General features: G+C 47.8%; 1 protein-coding gene across 6 annotated transcripts in view; it reads right to left on the minus strand.

The window, feature by feature from the left end:
• TNS1 (tensin 1) overlaps window positions 1-15,968 on the minus strand; it is a 212,226-nt gene that overhangs the window by 166,805 nt on the left and 29,453 nt on the right. For all 6 annotated transcript variants that reach the window (XM_063595275.1, XM_034955105.3, XM_034955104.3 and 3 more), the window contains exon 3: window positions 13,394-13,431. In XM_063595275.1, the coding sequence (XP_063451345.1) occupies window positions 13,394-13,431 (38 nt within the window). The remainder of the gene's footprint in view (window positions 1-13,393; window positions 13,432-15,968) is intronic.

Consider the following 15,968-nt stretch of genomic DNA (forward strand, 5'->3'; position numbering starts at 1 on the left):
AAGATATCAATGTCACCATTTTTATACAGCTGAGGAAACCTGATTTCAGAGTGGGGGTGACTTGCCTGATACAACAAGGTTCATGTAAATAGCAGAGTCAAGAGCCTCCTAAGCCGGAGGCCACAGGGACTCCAACTGCATGCACCAGGCCACCTCTCCTGCTGTCCAGGCTCAGGAAGTGGGTAGTTCTAGGTCAGTGGCTTGGGAGGCTCAGAGAATTACAACTGAGTCTGAGCCTCCAGGCAGAGCCCAGCAGCAGAGAATGCTAGGTTCTCATAAGGCATCCTGGGCCTCCCTCCATACCAGCAGGTTCTCTCAGCCAAGGTGGAGCCCCAGGAGGCAAGGAGCTGCCACTCACCACTGCCAGGCTCACCACACCCCGGAAGGCGGCCATCCACCAGCAAAGGCCTTGCTCTCCCTGCTTAGCCAGCTCAACGGGCACCACAGACCCCCCGAGCTAGAAGCCAGAAGCAGCCAGGGTGGCTGGTGTGGACCAGGGGTCTCCTCCCACCTCACCAACAGAGCTCCTAACCTGAACTGGACCTTCTGCCCTCCCCTGGCACCACACCACGAACCCCGCCCTCCTAGATCCCTCACCTGCTCAGTGGGACTCCACTGGTCTTTGTTCCCTCTAGCATGCTTCATCCAGCATCCTGTTCCACCAGGACACCAGGACTTTCCTCTCCTCTCTCCCTCTCCATTCTCCATCTCCCATTTGCCCTTCTCTCTGCTCTGGGCTCCTACCCTCCCCCTCTCTCTAATCCTCTGGTCTCTCAGATGCAGCAAACCCTTGTGTGATGTTTACACAGCCCCAGCGTCAGAAACACTGAAAAATATGAGACCTTTGGGGAGCCACATTCCAGGAAAATGAGAAGCCAGTCACAGCTCAGTGTCTCTTCACCCCCAGCCTTGCCCCTCCCTGCTATGGGGAGCAGGCTGCGTGTGTGTGCGTGTGTGTGTGTGTGTGCGCGGGTGTGTAAGGAGACAGAAAGAGAGAGAGAGACTCAAAGATGTCAGGGGAAGTTAAAGCTTCTTGCAAAATTGTTATAAAGCAAGAGAAAGTAGCTTCTCCCCCAAAACCTACCTCATCCTTGAATCCATCCCCAGCTAAGCTGAAGCCAGAAGAACAGAGACCAGGGGAAGCAGTAACTTCCCCAGGGCCTGCATCCAGTTAAGTTGAAGAGGCATTTCCCGGGGCAAACACGGGCTCCACAAGTGCTGCCAGGGACCCCAGCATCAGATGTTGGAAAATAATGCAGATCCCTAGGTCTAACCCCAGATGCACTGAGTCAAACTTGACAGGGCAGGAGTATGCTGAACAGGCTCACCAAGCGATGCTGAGGCTCACTGAACAGCACAAGGGAACACTGACCCATTGCTCTCCCCTAAGCAATGATAAAGTCAGAAAATCATGAAGTCACAGCTGTGGGGAGTAGAGGCTGAGTGTGGAACAAGAAAGGTCCATTGCTGTACTGAAATCCATCAGACATTACAGCCAGACTCTCAGACCCGAGCAGGAAGCCCACATCACTGCCTGCTGGTTGCATAACTGGTGTTAAGACTTTCCCTTCAATGGCTCATCTGACAGTGTGAACAATCACATCTGCTTTATATGTGGTATTTCAAGGATTAAACGAGAAGAGTGTCACGTAGTCACCATGCAGGGGATACTTAATAAACAGTGTCTATAGGCTGGGTGCGGTGGCTCACGCCTGTAATCCCAGCACTTTGGGAGGCTGAGGTGGGCGGATCACGAGGTCAGGAGATCGAGATCATCCTGGCTAACACGGTGAAACCCCATCTCTACTAAAAATACAAAAAAATTAGCCAGGCTTGTTGGCAGGCACCTGTAGTCCCAGCTACTTGGGAGGCTGAGGCAGGAGAATGGCATGAACCCAGGAGGCAGAGCTTGCAGTGAGCCGAGATCAAGCCACTGCACTCCAGCCTGGGTGACAGAGCGAGACTCGGTCTCAAAAATAAATAAATAAATAAATAAAAATAAAAAATAAACAGTGGCTATAAGCAAAAGTAAGGAAAAGGTAAATTCTTTGAAAAGATCAACAAAATTGGCAAAACTTCAGCTAGATTGATTAAGATTCAAAGAAAGAAGACTCAAATTACTCAAATCACAAATGAAAGAGGGGACATTACTACCAACCTTTCAGAAATAAAAAGAATTATGAAGAAATACCATGAATAAATCAGATAACTAAGATAAAATAGACAAATTCCTAGAAAAGCATAAACTACCAAAACTGACTCAAGAAGAAATTAGAAATCTGAATAGACCTATAATAAATAAAGAAATTGAACTGGCAATCAAAAAACTACACGCAAAGAAAAGCCCAGGTCCCGATGGCTTCACAGGTTTAAATGTTCTCCACAAACTTTTAAAGAAGAATCAATATCAATTCTTTACAAATTCTTCCAAAACGTAGAAGACAAACAAACACCTCTCAAATCATTCTATGAGGCCAAAACCAAAGATATCAAAGGAAAAAGAAAACTACCGTCCAATATCTCTTTCGAATATAGATGCAAAAATCCTCAAGAAAATGCTAGCAAAGTGAATCCAGAAACATTTAAGAAGGAGAATTATACACCATGACCAAATGGGACTTATCCCAGGAATGAAAGGTGGTTTTAACAACTGAAAATCAATTGATGTATTATACTGTATCAATAGACTAAAAAAACAAAAACTACATGATCATCATTAAAAGAATTTGACAAAATCCAACACCATTTCATGATTTCAAAAACATTCAACAAACTAGGAATAGAAGGAAACTTCCTCAACCTGATGAAGGGCATCTGTGAAAAACCCACAGCTAATATCATGCTTAGTGGTAAAATATTGGATAGTTTCCTCCTAAGTTCGGGAACTAGACAACGATTTCTGCTCTTGCCACTTCTAGTAACATTGTATTGAAGTTTCCAGTCAGGACAATTAGGCAAAAAATGAAATAAAAAGCATCCTGGTTGGAAAGGAAAAACTAAAACTATATTCACAGAGGACATCATCTTGTATGTAGAAAATCCTAAGGAACCCCTTAAAAACTATTAGAATTAATAAATAGTGATGATTGTAAGATAAATCATCACTACACAAAATCAATTATATTTTCATATACTGACAATGAAAGACCTAAAAATGAAATTAAGAACAACTCCATTTAAAACAGCATCAAAAAGAACAAAACACTGAAGAAAAACTTCACAAAAGAAGTAAAAAATATATACTCTTAAAATTACAAAATATTGTTGAAATAAATTAAAGAAGATATAAATAAATATAAACATATCTCATGCTCATGAATCAGAAAACTCAAAATTGTTTTTTGGTGTTTTTTGTTTCTTGTTTTGATCAAAGTCTCACTCTGTCACCCAGGCTGGAGTGCAGTGGAGCAATCTCAGCTCACTACAACCTCCGCCTCCCGGGTTCAAGAGATCTTCCTACCTCAGCCTCCCGAGTAGCTGGGTTTACAGCTGTGCACCACCATGCCTGGCTAATTTTTGTATTTTTAGTAGAGATGGGGTTTCACCATGTTGGTCAGGCTGGTCTCGAACTCCTTACCCACCTCAAGTGATCCACCCACCTCGGCCTCCCAAAGTGCTGGGATTACAGGCATGAGCCACCACTCCCAGCCTCAAAATTGCTAAGATGCCAATACTCCCCCAGTTGGCCCACAGAGTCAATGCAAACCCTATCAGAATTCCAACTGGCTTATTTGTAGAAATTGACAGGCTGATCCTAAAATTTCTTTAAGGGACACAGAATAGCCAAGACAACCTTGAAAAAGAATAAAGTCAAAGAATTCACACTTCCCAATTTTGAAACTTAATACAAATGATGCCAAGATCATTCAGTGGGGAAAGAATGATCTTTTCACCAAATAGTGCTGGAACAAATGGATAACCACATGCAAAACAGCATTTACCTTACTTCACATCATATATAAAAATTAACTCAAAATGGATAAAAGACCTAAATATAAGAGCCAAAACTGTAAACTCTCAGAAGAAAACAGGGGTAAATCTTTGTGACCTTGGATTTGGCAATAAATTCTTAGATATGAAAGCAAAAGCACAAGCCACTAAAGAAAAAATAAACTAGACTTCAACTAAATTCAAAACTGGCTTTTAAGACAACCAGAGAATAGAAAAAAAAATTCAGATCATATATTTGATAAGGAATTTGTATCCTGAACATATAAAGAACTTTTACAACTCAATAATAAAAGACAAATAACCCAATTTTTTAAATGAACAATGTCAATAAACATTTCTCCAAAAAAGATACACAAATAATCAATAAACACATGAAAAGACACTCAACATCATTACTCATCAGGGAAATCAAATCAAAACCACGATGAGATACCACTTGACATCCACTAGAATGGCTACAATCAAAAAGTCAGATAATAACAAGTGTTGACAAGGATGTGGAAAAATTGGAAACTTCACATATTGCTAGCAAGAATGTAAAATGGCACAGCTATGTTATGGGTTGAATTATGTCCCTCACAAAAGATGTGCTGAAGTCCTAACCCCCAGCACCTTTTTGAAAGTAGGGTCGTTACAGATGTAATCAAGCTCTAAAATGGGGTCATGAGGATGGGCCTTAGCCATCTATGACAGTTCCGGATAAAAAAAAAATTTGTACACAGAGACACATAGACACAGAGGGAAGATGATGTGAGGACATAGGGAGGCCACCACGTGAAGACAGAGGATGGGTGATGCACCTACAAGCCAAGGAACACCAAAGATCGCTGGAAACCTCCAGAAGCTGGAAAGAGGCAAGGAAGGGCCCCTGCAGGTTTCAGAGGGAGCACAGGCCTGCCAACACCTTGATTTTTGACTTCTAGCCTCCAGAACTGTGAGACAATACATTTCTGTTGTTTTAAGTCACCTAGTTTGTGATACTTTTTTAGGACAGCCCTAGAAAACCAATATAAGCTATTGTGTAAAACAGCTGAGCAGCTCCTCAAAACATTAAACATAGAGTTACCCTATGACTCCACAATTCCACTCCCAACTACACACACCCAAGACAAATGAAAACAGATGTCCACACAAAAACTTGTACATGAATCCTCATGGCAACATTAGTCATAATAACCAAAAAGTGAAACAACCCAAATGTCCACCAACTGATGAATGGAAAAACAACATGGGCTACACTCATATAATGGAATATTACTCAACCATAAAAAGGGAGCTACAGCATAGATGTACCTTGAAAATATTACGCAAAGAAAAAGAAGCCAGTCCTGAAGACCACAGCTATGAAACCATCAGAATCGGCAAATATATAGAGACAGGAAGATTAGTGGCTACTGATTGCTGGGGTGGGGTGGGGGAGAGATAGAGGGATTAGGGGTTCAAGCTAAAGGGTACAGGGTTTCTTTCCGAGCTGCTGAAAATCTTCTAAAATTGACTGTGGTGATGGTCACACAACTCTGTGATGATACAAAAAAAATCATTGAATTGTACACTTTAAATGGGCGTATTGTGTGGTATGTGAATTAGTTATACCTCAATAAAATTGTTTAAAAAAAAAAAAAAACAGGAAAGAAAGCCCTCAACCCCAGGAAGCACTATTAAATACATGAGATTGTGCTAGCACTGGCCAAGAAGACAGAGCTTGGTCTCCAGAAGCCATAGACCAATGGTTCTCAAATATGGCTGCAAAGGAAGTGCACATGGGAAATGTTATTAAAATAAATTTTATTAAGATATAATTTACATACAACAAAATGCATCCCTTTTAGGAATAGAGTTCAACGGGTTTTGACAGCTGCATGCATAATTACCACAATCCAGATAGAGAACAATTCCATCCCCCAAGGAAGTTCCTTCACACACCTTTGCAGCCACCACCACTCCCAACTCCAGGTAACTACTAATCTGCTCTGTCACTAGCGATTTGTCTTTTCCAAATTGCATTAAAAGGGAATCACCCAGTATGTGCCCATTCTTTCACTCAGCATGACGTTTTAGAGGTTCATCCACACTGTTGCACGTAGATCATTCCTTTTTATTGCAGTGTAGTATCCCACTGTACTATGACATCGCAATTTCTTTATCCATTTACCTGTCATTGAATATAAAGGTTCGTTCCAGTTTGGGGCTATTGGAAATAAAGCTGCTATGAATATTTGTGAACAAGTCGTCTTTTCACAGACATGTGTTTGCTTCTCTCGGATAAATATCTTAGAGTGGAATTTCTGGGTCATACAGCAAGTGTATGTTGGATTTTATAAGAAACGGCCAAACTGTTTCTAGAGCAGCTGTACCATTTTACATTCCCACCACTGGTTACCACTTTTAAAAATCCCAATGCCCGGGTCAGGTCGTAGCCAAAACTAATTAAATCAGAACCTCCAGGGAGTAGAATACAGACATCGGTTTTCTTAAAGCACCAAGGTGATTCTAATGTGCAGACAAGACTTCAAACCACTGCTAGAGATCTCAGGGGCCATTCGGCAGGCAAACAAGCGAAAGACATATCATATTTGCCCATAGAATTTCCTCACTCTTCCTTGATAATAGAGAGAGAGAAAAGAAGAAAAAACAAAAGCAGTGTCTATCCAGTCTTCACACCACTGCCCTCAGAAAGCTTTGTTGATCTCTCAGATTCTCTCCACCTTACAGGAAGTAGGAGGCCAGAAGAATACAAAATAATAAGTACATATTAGCAACTTTTTAACAACTGAGTTTTGAGCTTAGCATTTTAGTAGGGTTACCATTCCCAGCCCTCACAAGAGCTCTACAAGATAAGTACTACTAGAATCACCATGTTACAGATGAAGAAGCTGGGGCTCAGAGAGGTTCAGTAACTTGCCCAAGATCACACAGCCAGTTATTGATGCAGCAGGGATTTAAACTTAAGTCTGTCTCCAAAGTCCAAGAGCTTAAACACTCCACTAGGCTCAGAGCCATCGATGGTCCTGGGGCCATGAACCTCCTCCCACTCAGGTATTTCTGGTAGCAGGAGAATACAAGCCTCCAACCCAACTGTAAAAGAAGGCTGCAGGTGTGTTTACAAGACTAGCAGGAAAGGTAATCTGCAATGAGACTGAAAGGTGGGGGTTAATTATGGGATTTCCTTTCCTTTCAAGCTTAAAGGATGAGATTTAAGCCCTTTTGGTACAGGGGAGGAGACCAAGTTGTTGCTGCAGCCTCCTCCCTCCGCCTCAGTTGGTACTTGGGACTGGAAAGAGGTAACAGAGAGCTAAGGAAGGAAGCCAGTGGGTAAGAAAGAGCCACCCAAGAGGCTGAAGCCTGGGCCATCTGCCTGCCCAGCAGCTGCCTGGTCCTTTCACTGAACTCTCGTCTGACCTGCAGCGGACAAAGAGTATTTGGCTGGAAGACGCTGCTGTTGTCAACTGAAACTGCTATTTCAAAACAAGGAGTGAGGATCAGCAGGGAGGAAAGCATTTTTCAAAATGTATCCAGGGTCTAGGGGAAACTGGGTGCTTGCCACACAGGAACTTTCTGTACTATCCTTTGCCACTTTTCTGTAAACCTAAGACTATTCTAAAATTAAAAGTTTACTTAAAATAATAAATACATAAATAAAAGTTATTTGAAAGTTATGGAGTCATATAGCAGGGGACAGAAGAGAAAAGCAAAAAGGGAGAAAAGCTGCTGTATACACACACAGCACATGTGCTAACATAAAAGTGGAAGGCAGGCAGGGTGTGGTGGCTCATGCCTGTAATCTCAGCACTTTGGGAAGTCAAGGCGGCCAGATCACTTGAGCCCAGGAGTTCAAGACCAGCCTGAGCAACATGGCGAGACCCTGTCTCTACAAAAAGTAAAAAGAAAATTAGCCAGGTGTGGTGGCGCACACTGCAGTCCCAGCTCGGACTCGGAAGGCTGAGGTGGGAGGATTGAGGATGGCTTGAGCCCATGAAATTGAGGCTGCGGTGAATCGTGACCACACCACTGCACTCTGCCCTGGGCAACAGAGTGAGATCCTGTCTCTGGAAAAAAAAAAAAAAAAATTGGAAGACAAGTCCTGGGCCATTCATTTTAAATCCTCAACAGGAGAGAAACAACTGGGGACAGATAAGGACCCCAATGAGGGGTAAGGGTGGGAACTAAGGGAGACTGGGAATTTGCTTCCTTCAGGAGATGTAGAATGGGGTTTCCATGAACTACAGTAAGATTCCTGGCTCTGATCCAGGCCCCTCTCTCCAGTGTCTGATGCTTTCACGCTTGTTCTCTCTCCTCACCAGCTCCCTGCCCATTTAACCCAGAGCAGACCAGAATCACATCGAAGGCCCCTATGCCAAGGTGCCATTAGCCAAGTTGGGCACCATCATGGGGCCTGGATGTTGGATCTGTACAATGGGGCCACCGTGAGCCCTGCCCACCTCACAGAACTGCAAAGACGAGGGAAAACATGTTGTAGATTACAAAGTTCTGTGTAGACAGAGGTGACTAAGGGTTCATAGCAGGTCTGCTCCTAACAGTCCCAAACGGGAAAGAACCCAAATGGCAATCAACAGTGGAATGGATAAATACATTGTGGTTTCTTCACATAATGGAATACAACATAGCAATTAAAAAGAATGAGCTCCTGCAACCCGCAAGAACACGATGAGCCTCCCAGACATAATGCTGAGTGAAATACGCCAGATACAAAAGCAAACATACTGTGTGATTCCATTTCGATGAACATTCAAGAACAGGCAAAACTAATCTCTGATGATACAGATAAAGATAGCAATTACCTTTGGGGTATATTGACTTGAAGGAACATAAGGGTTGCTTTTTGGGTGCTGGGAATGTTCTAGATCATGATCTGGTTCTCATGTATGTACAAATCTATCAGGATGTACGTTTGAGTTTTGTATAATTGAGAGTGTGAATTATACCCCAATTAGAAAAAGGAATATGATTAGAATTATTATTTGCAGCACCCTCTGTGTCAGAAGATAGGAAGGTTTTTGGGAGGGGTATTTAAAGTGATTTTGCTGCTACTTCTTTCCTGCTTTCCTCCATCCCCTCGGCCTCTCCCCAGAAAGGAAGACTTGTTTCTCAAAATTCCTTTATTCTATCCTTTTATCCCTTTATAGGCACTCCTACTATGGACTAGGTACTATTCGGGAAGCTGGGGTGGAATCTAGTCTCAACCTTCCGATGGGCAATCAACACATAGATAACATTGACTATGAGCCGGCACCGAGGCTCTACCTCTACCAGCAGAAACATTTTCTCTCAAGCACGTCCAAGTGGCAGAGAGCTGGGCACAGAATATCTGGGATCCTTTCCAGGCTTTGACTATCGTTCCAAGAAAGGAGAAAGGTGCCTACTATATGCCAATGTGCATTTAATCCTCTGCAACCCAGCTTACATATCTAGAAGGCAGCAGGGGTAGAGTTCAAACCCAAGTATGTCTGATTCCCGTACCCTGCCCTTCCCAACACACCCACGGCCTCCTAGCTGCCAGGTCAGCATTGCCCTGTCTCTGGGCATCTGTAGTGTCACCCTCCAAGATGGCCCCCACTGATTCTTGCCTCATGGTATTCAAGCCCTTATGTAGATTCTTTCCACACTGAATAAGGCTGACCTATGTAACCAATAGGATATTGTAGAAATAACAGTGTGTCTTCCAAGGATAGTGTATAAAAGACATTGTGGGTTCTGCCTTGCTCTCTCTTGAATCATTCATTCACTCTTGGGAAACCAGCCACCATGTTGTAAGGACACTCAAGCAGCCCTATGGAGAGGTCCGTGTGGTGAGAAACTGAGGCTACCCGGCAACAGCCAACCCCAACTTGATAGCCACATGACAGAACCACCTTGGAAAACGATCCTCCAGCCCCAGTCAGGCCTTGAGAAGACTGCAGCCCCAGCCAACATCTCAGCTGCAACCCCATGAGAGACCCCTAGCCAGAACCAGTCAGCTAAGCCACCCCCAACATCCTGACCCCCCAAAACATTTATTATTATGAGATAATAAGTGTTTGAAGCTATTTTAAGCTACTAAATCTGGGGGCCATTTATTACACCATATCACTCTGTATACATAACACAGGCCCTGTCAGAACTATCGCTTCATGCTGCAGGAACAGTGAGGGTGGCGTGTGAAGGCATTAGGAACCAGCCACTTACCAGAGGAGTGACTACAGCAGGCTGAATAGGAGAGGACCAATATCAGCAAGAAACCCCAAGTGCATGGGGGGACTGTGAAAAGGAGACCAAGCAAAGCTGAAACCCTGGAGCCATCTTTCCTAGAAATTTCTCACATACCTCGTCTATCTCAGTAAGTGAAACCATGTGCACCCAATTACTCTGGCCAAAATCTGGGAGTCATCTTTAAGCCCACTCCTGCTCTCACACCCAAAATCTGATGGCTCAGCGAGGCTCCAGCTCTCCCTCAGAAGGCATCCCAGACCCAGCCCCTCCTCACTGCCTTTCTGGCGAGCACCATGGACTAAGCCACCAGGCTCTCTCGAGTGGGCAACATCAGCAGCCTCTTGGCCCATGTCCCTCCTCCCACCCTGGTGCCTGCTCAAAGCCAGAGTGGCCTTCTCAGAGTGGAAATCCAATCACGTCCCTCCGGCCCAAACTCCCCAGCACTCACTACTCTCCAGCCCTCTTTCAAGCGTAACAAGTTCCTCTCACCTCAGGGCCTTTGCACCTGCTCTTTCTCCTCCCCTACATCATCATCTGGGTCCCACCTCACACGACTCTTCCTCCAAGGAGTCTTTCTGGGCTACCTTAGCAGAATTCTCTAACCCATTGCTCCAGATCATTCCCTTCAAAACTTGCTTGCCTATTTAGTGCCTGTCTCCCCTATTAGATTGCAAGACCCATGAGGGCCAAGACCTTCTCTATCTGTTCACTTAGAACAGCATTTGGCCCGTGGAAGGAGATTACTAATGAATCCTGCCTAGAAGCAGGGGATGGACAAGATGACCTCCAAGTTGACAAGGCTATAAAATCCACAGTATAGAGCTCTGCTGTGGCTCTGTGGCTCCTGCTGCCCTTCCCAGCAGGAGGAAAAGGCAGGGCAGCAGTAAGAGCTCTGGTATCAGAGAAAGACCCACCAGCTGGGTGGAGCGCTCACCACCAGTGGGTCCCATTCCCTATAGAGGAAACTCCTATACAAAGCCCATCTGTCTGCCTGGTTGCTGCCCTGCCAGTCTACCCTCTCCCCCACTTGGTTGGCCTCCTTGGGCAGGGCAGAGCAGGACTGCGGCAGCCTGGTGCATTCTGAGCCCCCAGCACACGTGAGAGACTCCTCAGGTAGGCTATGCCCCCAAAAAGTCATCTTTGCCATTTGCCTGTTCCCACGCACAAGGCTACTGCATGACAAGGGGCCATCTGTCATATCTTTCTGGGCCTCTCTGGGCCACCCATCTCCCCCAATCAAACCCTTCACTGCCTGGAAGTTTATCCCCTTATCCTTCCTAAATATATCCTGCTGCTGTCAAGAGATGGAAAGCAAAAGGAAGAATGGCAGGCAAGGATGGAGAAATGCATGCCAGTAGGCAGTGAGAGACAAGGAGAAGGAAGCACAAAGGCCCAGGGACAGAGAGCAGGCGAAGAATTACACCGGGACACCTTGGGGAAGTCACTCAACGTGGGGCGCCTCAGTTTCCTCATCTGTAAAACAACAGAATCTTTTGGCCAATGTTTTATGCTCTAAAGGAATTAAAAGAACAAAGTCTGATAATGCATGTGAAATGCTGTCTAAGACCCAAAGCACTGTACAAATGTCCATTGCTATTAAAAGAAAAGGTTGCAGGAAGGGCAGTACGAAGGGGTAGACTGGGGAGGAGCAAGAAAACTGGAAAGTTCTGGAGTTTAAGGCAAAAAACTCTGCTCTGGACAAACAGAACAAGGAGGGAGGTGGAAGGAGAAGCAGAAACGTACTCTCCATCCAGGGGAGAAAAGGCTGAGAGAGGCCGCAGGAAAGGAGAAGACAAGGGAAGGGGCAGAAAACCCACTGCATGGAGGTACCTGCTGCAAGCCAGGCCCTCTGCACCTCTGCAAGGGGAGCATTCCAAGCTGGAGTCTACAGATGGAGATGCCCTCCAGCAAGGTGTGTGCTCGGCTTTAGTAAAGTTTCTTTGGAGGAAGATTCCTCCCAGACCTGCTTGATCCATCAGCACCCCTTCCCCAAGGTAACACTTGTCCCTCTAAGCTCCCAGTAGCTGAGCATCAGTCATGACATTTTTGAGCACCCACCCTGTGCTAGGCACTGGGCTGGGCACTTCACATACATTACCTCATTGAATTCTCACAACAGCTTTATGAGGTAGGCTTCTTATTCCCATATCCTTGAGGATGAAACAGAGACTCAAAGAGGTACATAACTTGCCCAAGGCCACCCAGCTAATAAGAAGCAAAACATGAGATGCACCAGATACAGGTCCTCAACTGCTCAATGAATGCTCCTTCTGGAAGCATCTTCTCCTTCTACTCCCTGAACTCCTTGAAAGGTCAAATATGAAAAGCAAACGTAGGGAGTGAAAGGGCAGGGAGGGTTACAAGCAACAATGGCAGAAGGTGCAGACATTGGCGGCAACTGAAAGGCAAGGAATGCCATTTCCACCCCTAGGCAGAGCTGAGCCCATTGGACAGAACCATTTCCTTCCCAAACTCATAATCCATCTTGGTGCCAATCCCCCACTCCCTGTTATTCCAAGAAGCTGATATATGACTCCTGTGTCCAAACCTCAGTGGATACATCAGGGGCTGAGCCAGCCCGGCCAACCAGGGCCCAGCAATCCCTCCAGTCTTCTTGCCTCAGTTTCCCTTTCCCATCAAGACCAGCCAGAAAATACTCATGGGGAAGCTGAGGACCAAAAGAAGACCTGGCCAATAAAGAGGAAGGGACAGTCTCTCAGGCGGTTCCAGACCAGCCAATCCTGACCTCCAACCTCATTCTCCATTTATCCCACCCACCCGCTTCTCCCGCCCTCGGGGTCCTGTGGCTGTGGACACCGAGGTTTTCTAGGTTGGCCAAATTGAGCCAACTGGGGCTCTGCGCGGCCCGGGGTAATTGAAATGGATCCCTTCCCCCTTTCCCTCTCCCCCTTGAGAACTAGCAGAAACACCTTCAAAGGCCGCTCCCTGGGAGCTCGGTCCCCATCAGCCACCCCCGGTAACCGCCCAGATTGCGCGCCGCGCCCCCTACCCAGATCCCCGGACTCCCCAGCCCGCCCCTGCCCCCGCCCCCGGGCCTTCGCCTTCACCTTGACCTGCGCCCGCTCCCAGGCCCAGGCGCTTTGCATAAACAAAGAGAGGAGGAGGGACGCCCCAGGCACCGCCCCCGCCCCGCCGGCGCCCCCGCTCCAATCTGGGACCCCCGAGCCAGGCCTGTCCCAAGTCCTCCCGGGCCCGCCAGCCCGCGGCCCCTTACCTTGGCCTGGCATTTCCGATGACAGGAGAAGCTGCAGACTGCAAGAGGGCGAGACACAGAAAGAAAGTTTTAGCCGCGAGGTATGAAATGGAAACTCCGCGAAATCTCCTCCCACCCCAGCCCGCAATCCGCGCTCGGGAAGGAAGGAGGGAAGGAGGGACGGAGGGAAGGAGAGAGGGAGAGAGGGAGGGGACGGAGGGGAGCGGCTGCCGGGACTGCGGGGCGGGAGTGCCCGGGACTGCGGACCCGCGGCCGGGGAGGCAGGGGGCTCCCAGAGCCAGAGCCCCTCCGGGTGCGGGAAGGTGGGGGGAGCAAAGGGGGGGGTCCCCCACTGGACCCCTGCCAGGGGCAGAGGTAGCCCGGACCCGGGCCCCACGCCAGCCCCACCAAGGAATAAGGGGGGGCCTTCTCCCCTTACACACACACCAGGCAGGCAGACGACATCGCAAACCACAATCACACTTACTCTGCCCCAGAGACAGACACACAGACCCAATTCAGAGTCCAGGAGAGGGCCCACGCATATACACATTACACCCACACACACACACTCACCCAGAACCACTCCCACCCATCCACACAGCCATCCACGCACACACACACAGTCTCACACACACAGATTCATCCAAGAAGAGCCCTGACTCAGGGCACCAACACACACAATTTTGTGGGACACCCTCAGTTGCAGCCTGACACAGATTTGTGGACACAGACACGTGAACAGATGCTCACATAAACTTCATGTGCATGACTTGAAACACACAGACACACACACACACACACACACACACACACACAGGACTTGCTCTTCCTCCCATTACCAGAAGCTGGAATCAAATTTCCTATAAGGTTCCCCAAGCCTGGAATGTCCCCAGCCCTGCCGCCCCACCCCCCAGGGCTCTGGGACTCCACCAAGGGATTTGGTGACCTCCCTGCAGATCTCATGGGTGGGTGAGGGGTCTCCCGAGTTGGGTTTTGCACTGCTTTGGGTCTTGTTGGCTGCCCAGGACCTGCTAAGGCTGGGGGGTTAGGAACTCTGGTTAGAGAACTGGGGAGGGGGAGATAGGGGAGTGCCCTGACTCCAAATCCTCAACAGCCACAGCCCAGGACCACAGCCATCCACCTCCTTCTCCTGGATCTATTGCACCCCACCCCCTTCCAGCTTTGAACCAACCTGATTCTCAGCAGAGTGCAGAAAGGGAGGTTGAGGCACAGATGAATGCCCGGAGCAGCCCAGGGAGGCTCCGGGGTTCCCCACACTAAGGCTTCTGATTTGTCTGAGGCAGAAGGGGCTGGGCATGGGGAAGGGGGAGAAGCTGGGAAGCACACTGGGTGGTGCCTGGAAAGGGACCTTGGCCACTGGCCCTAACATGGGATCTTCTTCTCTCAGAACCTAGTCCTGGCCCAGCCCAGGCCTGTGACTCACCGGTGCTGAGCAAGGTTTTCCTGACCCCACCAGCCACCCAGCCTAGCTCAGGGACATCTCCACCCTGGCCACAGCAGGACATACTCCCCACTCAGCCACACAAGCGTTACCCATCACTCTGGCCTTTCTGTTTCTCCCTCTCCCTCAGCACCACCACCAGCCCGGGTAGCAACTCCCTCACTTCACAAAGGTGTTCCCTCTTGGACACCAGCAGCCGCCCTTGCCCCACCCCATCCAAATAGAGGAAACTTCCCCTTTGTGGGTCCAACAGTGTGGGCTCCTTCCAGGGGGACCTGCCTCTCTCTCTCTCCTACACACACACACACACACACACACACTCACAGAGAGAGAGAGAGAGAGAGAGAGAGAGAGACAGGAGCCTGGTACACAGGAGAGGCTTAATAAATGTTTGCTGAGTTGGACCTGTCTGAAGATATCCCCTGTGGTTTATGCGCACCCCCATTTAGTCATGTCCCCCCCACTCTCAGATCGTTCCTGAGCTGTAGACCGCCACCTCAACATCTCATGTTCAACCAAAAAGGCATCTCTAAGCATCCACCCCAGTCTAGACATGAGGGACACAATGGGGGCCGGGACTCCACCTCCCTCCAGCATGCTCCGTGCTCTGACAGTTCCCAGAGTGCCTCAGGGCCTTGGCACTTGCTGTGTCAGCTGCCTGGTACACTCCCCCTCACCCCAGCACCCCATCGTTCCCTGGACCAAATCCCTCTTATCCTTCGGGAATCCACCCAAAGTCATCTCCTCAAAGAGGCCTCCCCTGACCACTCAAATTAGAGTAGCTTTCCAATTATTGTTTTTCAGCACCCCGGTTATTTCCTGGTTATTTTCTGAAGTTGCCCTGGGTAACTTCTCTCTAATCTATCTCCCCACACTACACTCAGAGGGCAGAGAGCATGCCTGTCTCCTTCGCACTGTCGCCCCAGCAGCTAGGACAGTGTCTGCTTCAGGCCCATGAGACCATACAGCATCTTTGTGCAAACTAGAAGGAGGCCCATCCCCTGGGCAGACCAGCCCCGGGGACAGACAGATGGGCTCATGCACAGTGTCTTTGTGGAAATGGTGAGAAGGTGCCCTTTCTCCAGGCACATCAGCCCTGTGCCAAAATGCATGGCTTGGTAGGCAAAGGGT

The sequence above is a fragment of the Pan paniscus genome, chromosome 13 (assembly GCF_029289425.2).
Source record: "Pan paniscus chromosome 13, NHGRI_mPanPan1-v2.0_pri, whole genome shotgun sequence".
In the NCBI taxonomy this organism is placed as follows: domain Eukaryota; kingdom Metazoa; phylum Chordata; class Mammalia; order Primates; family Hominidae; genus Pan; species Pan paniscus.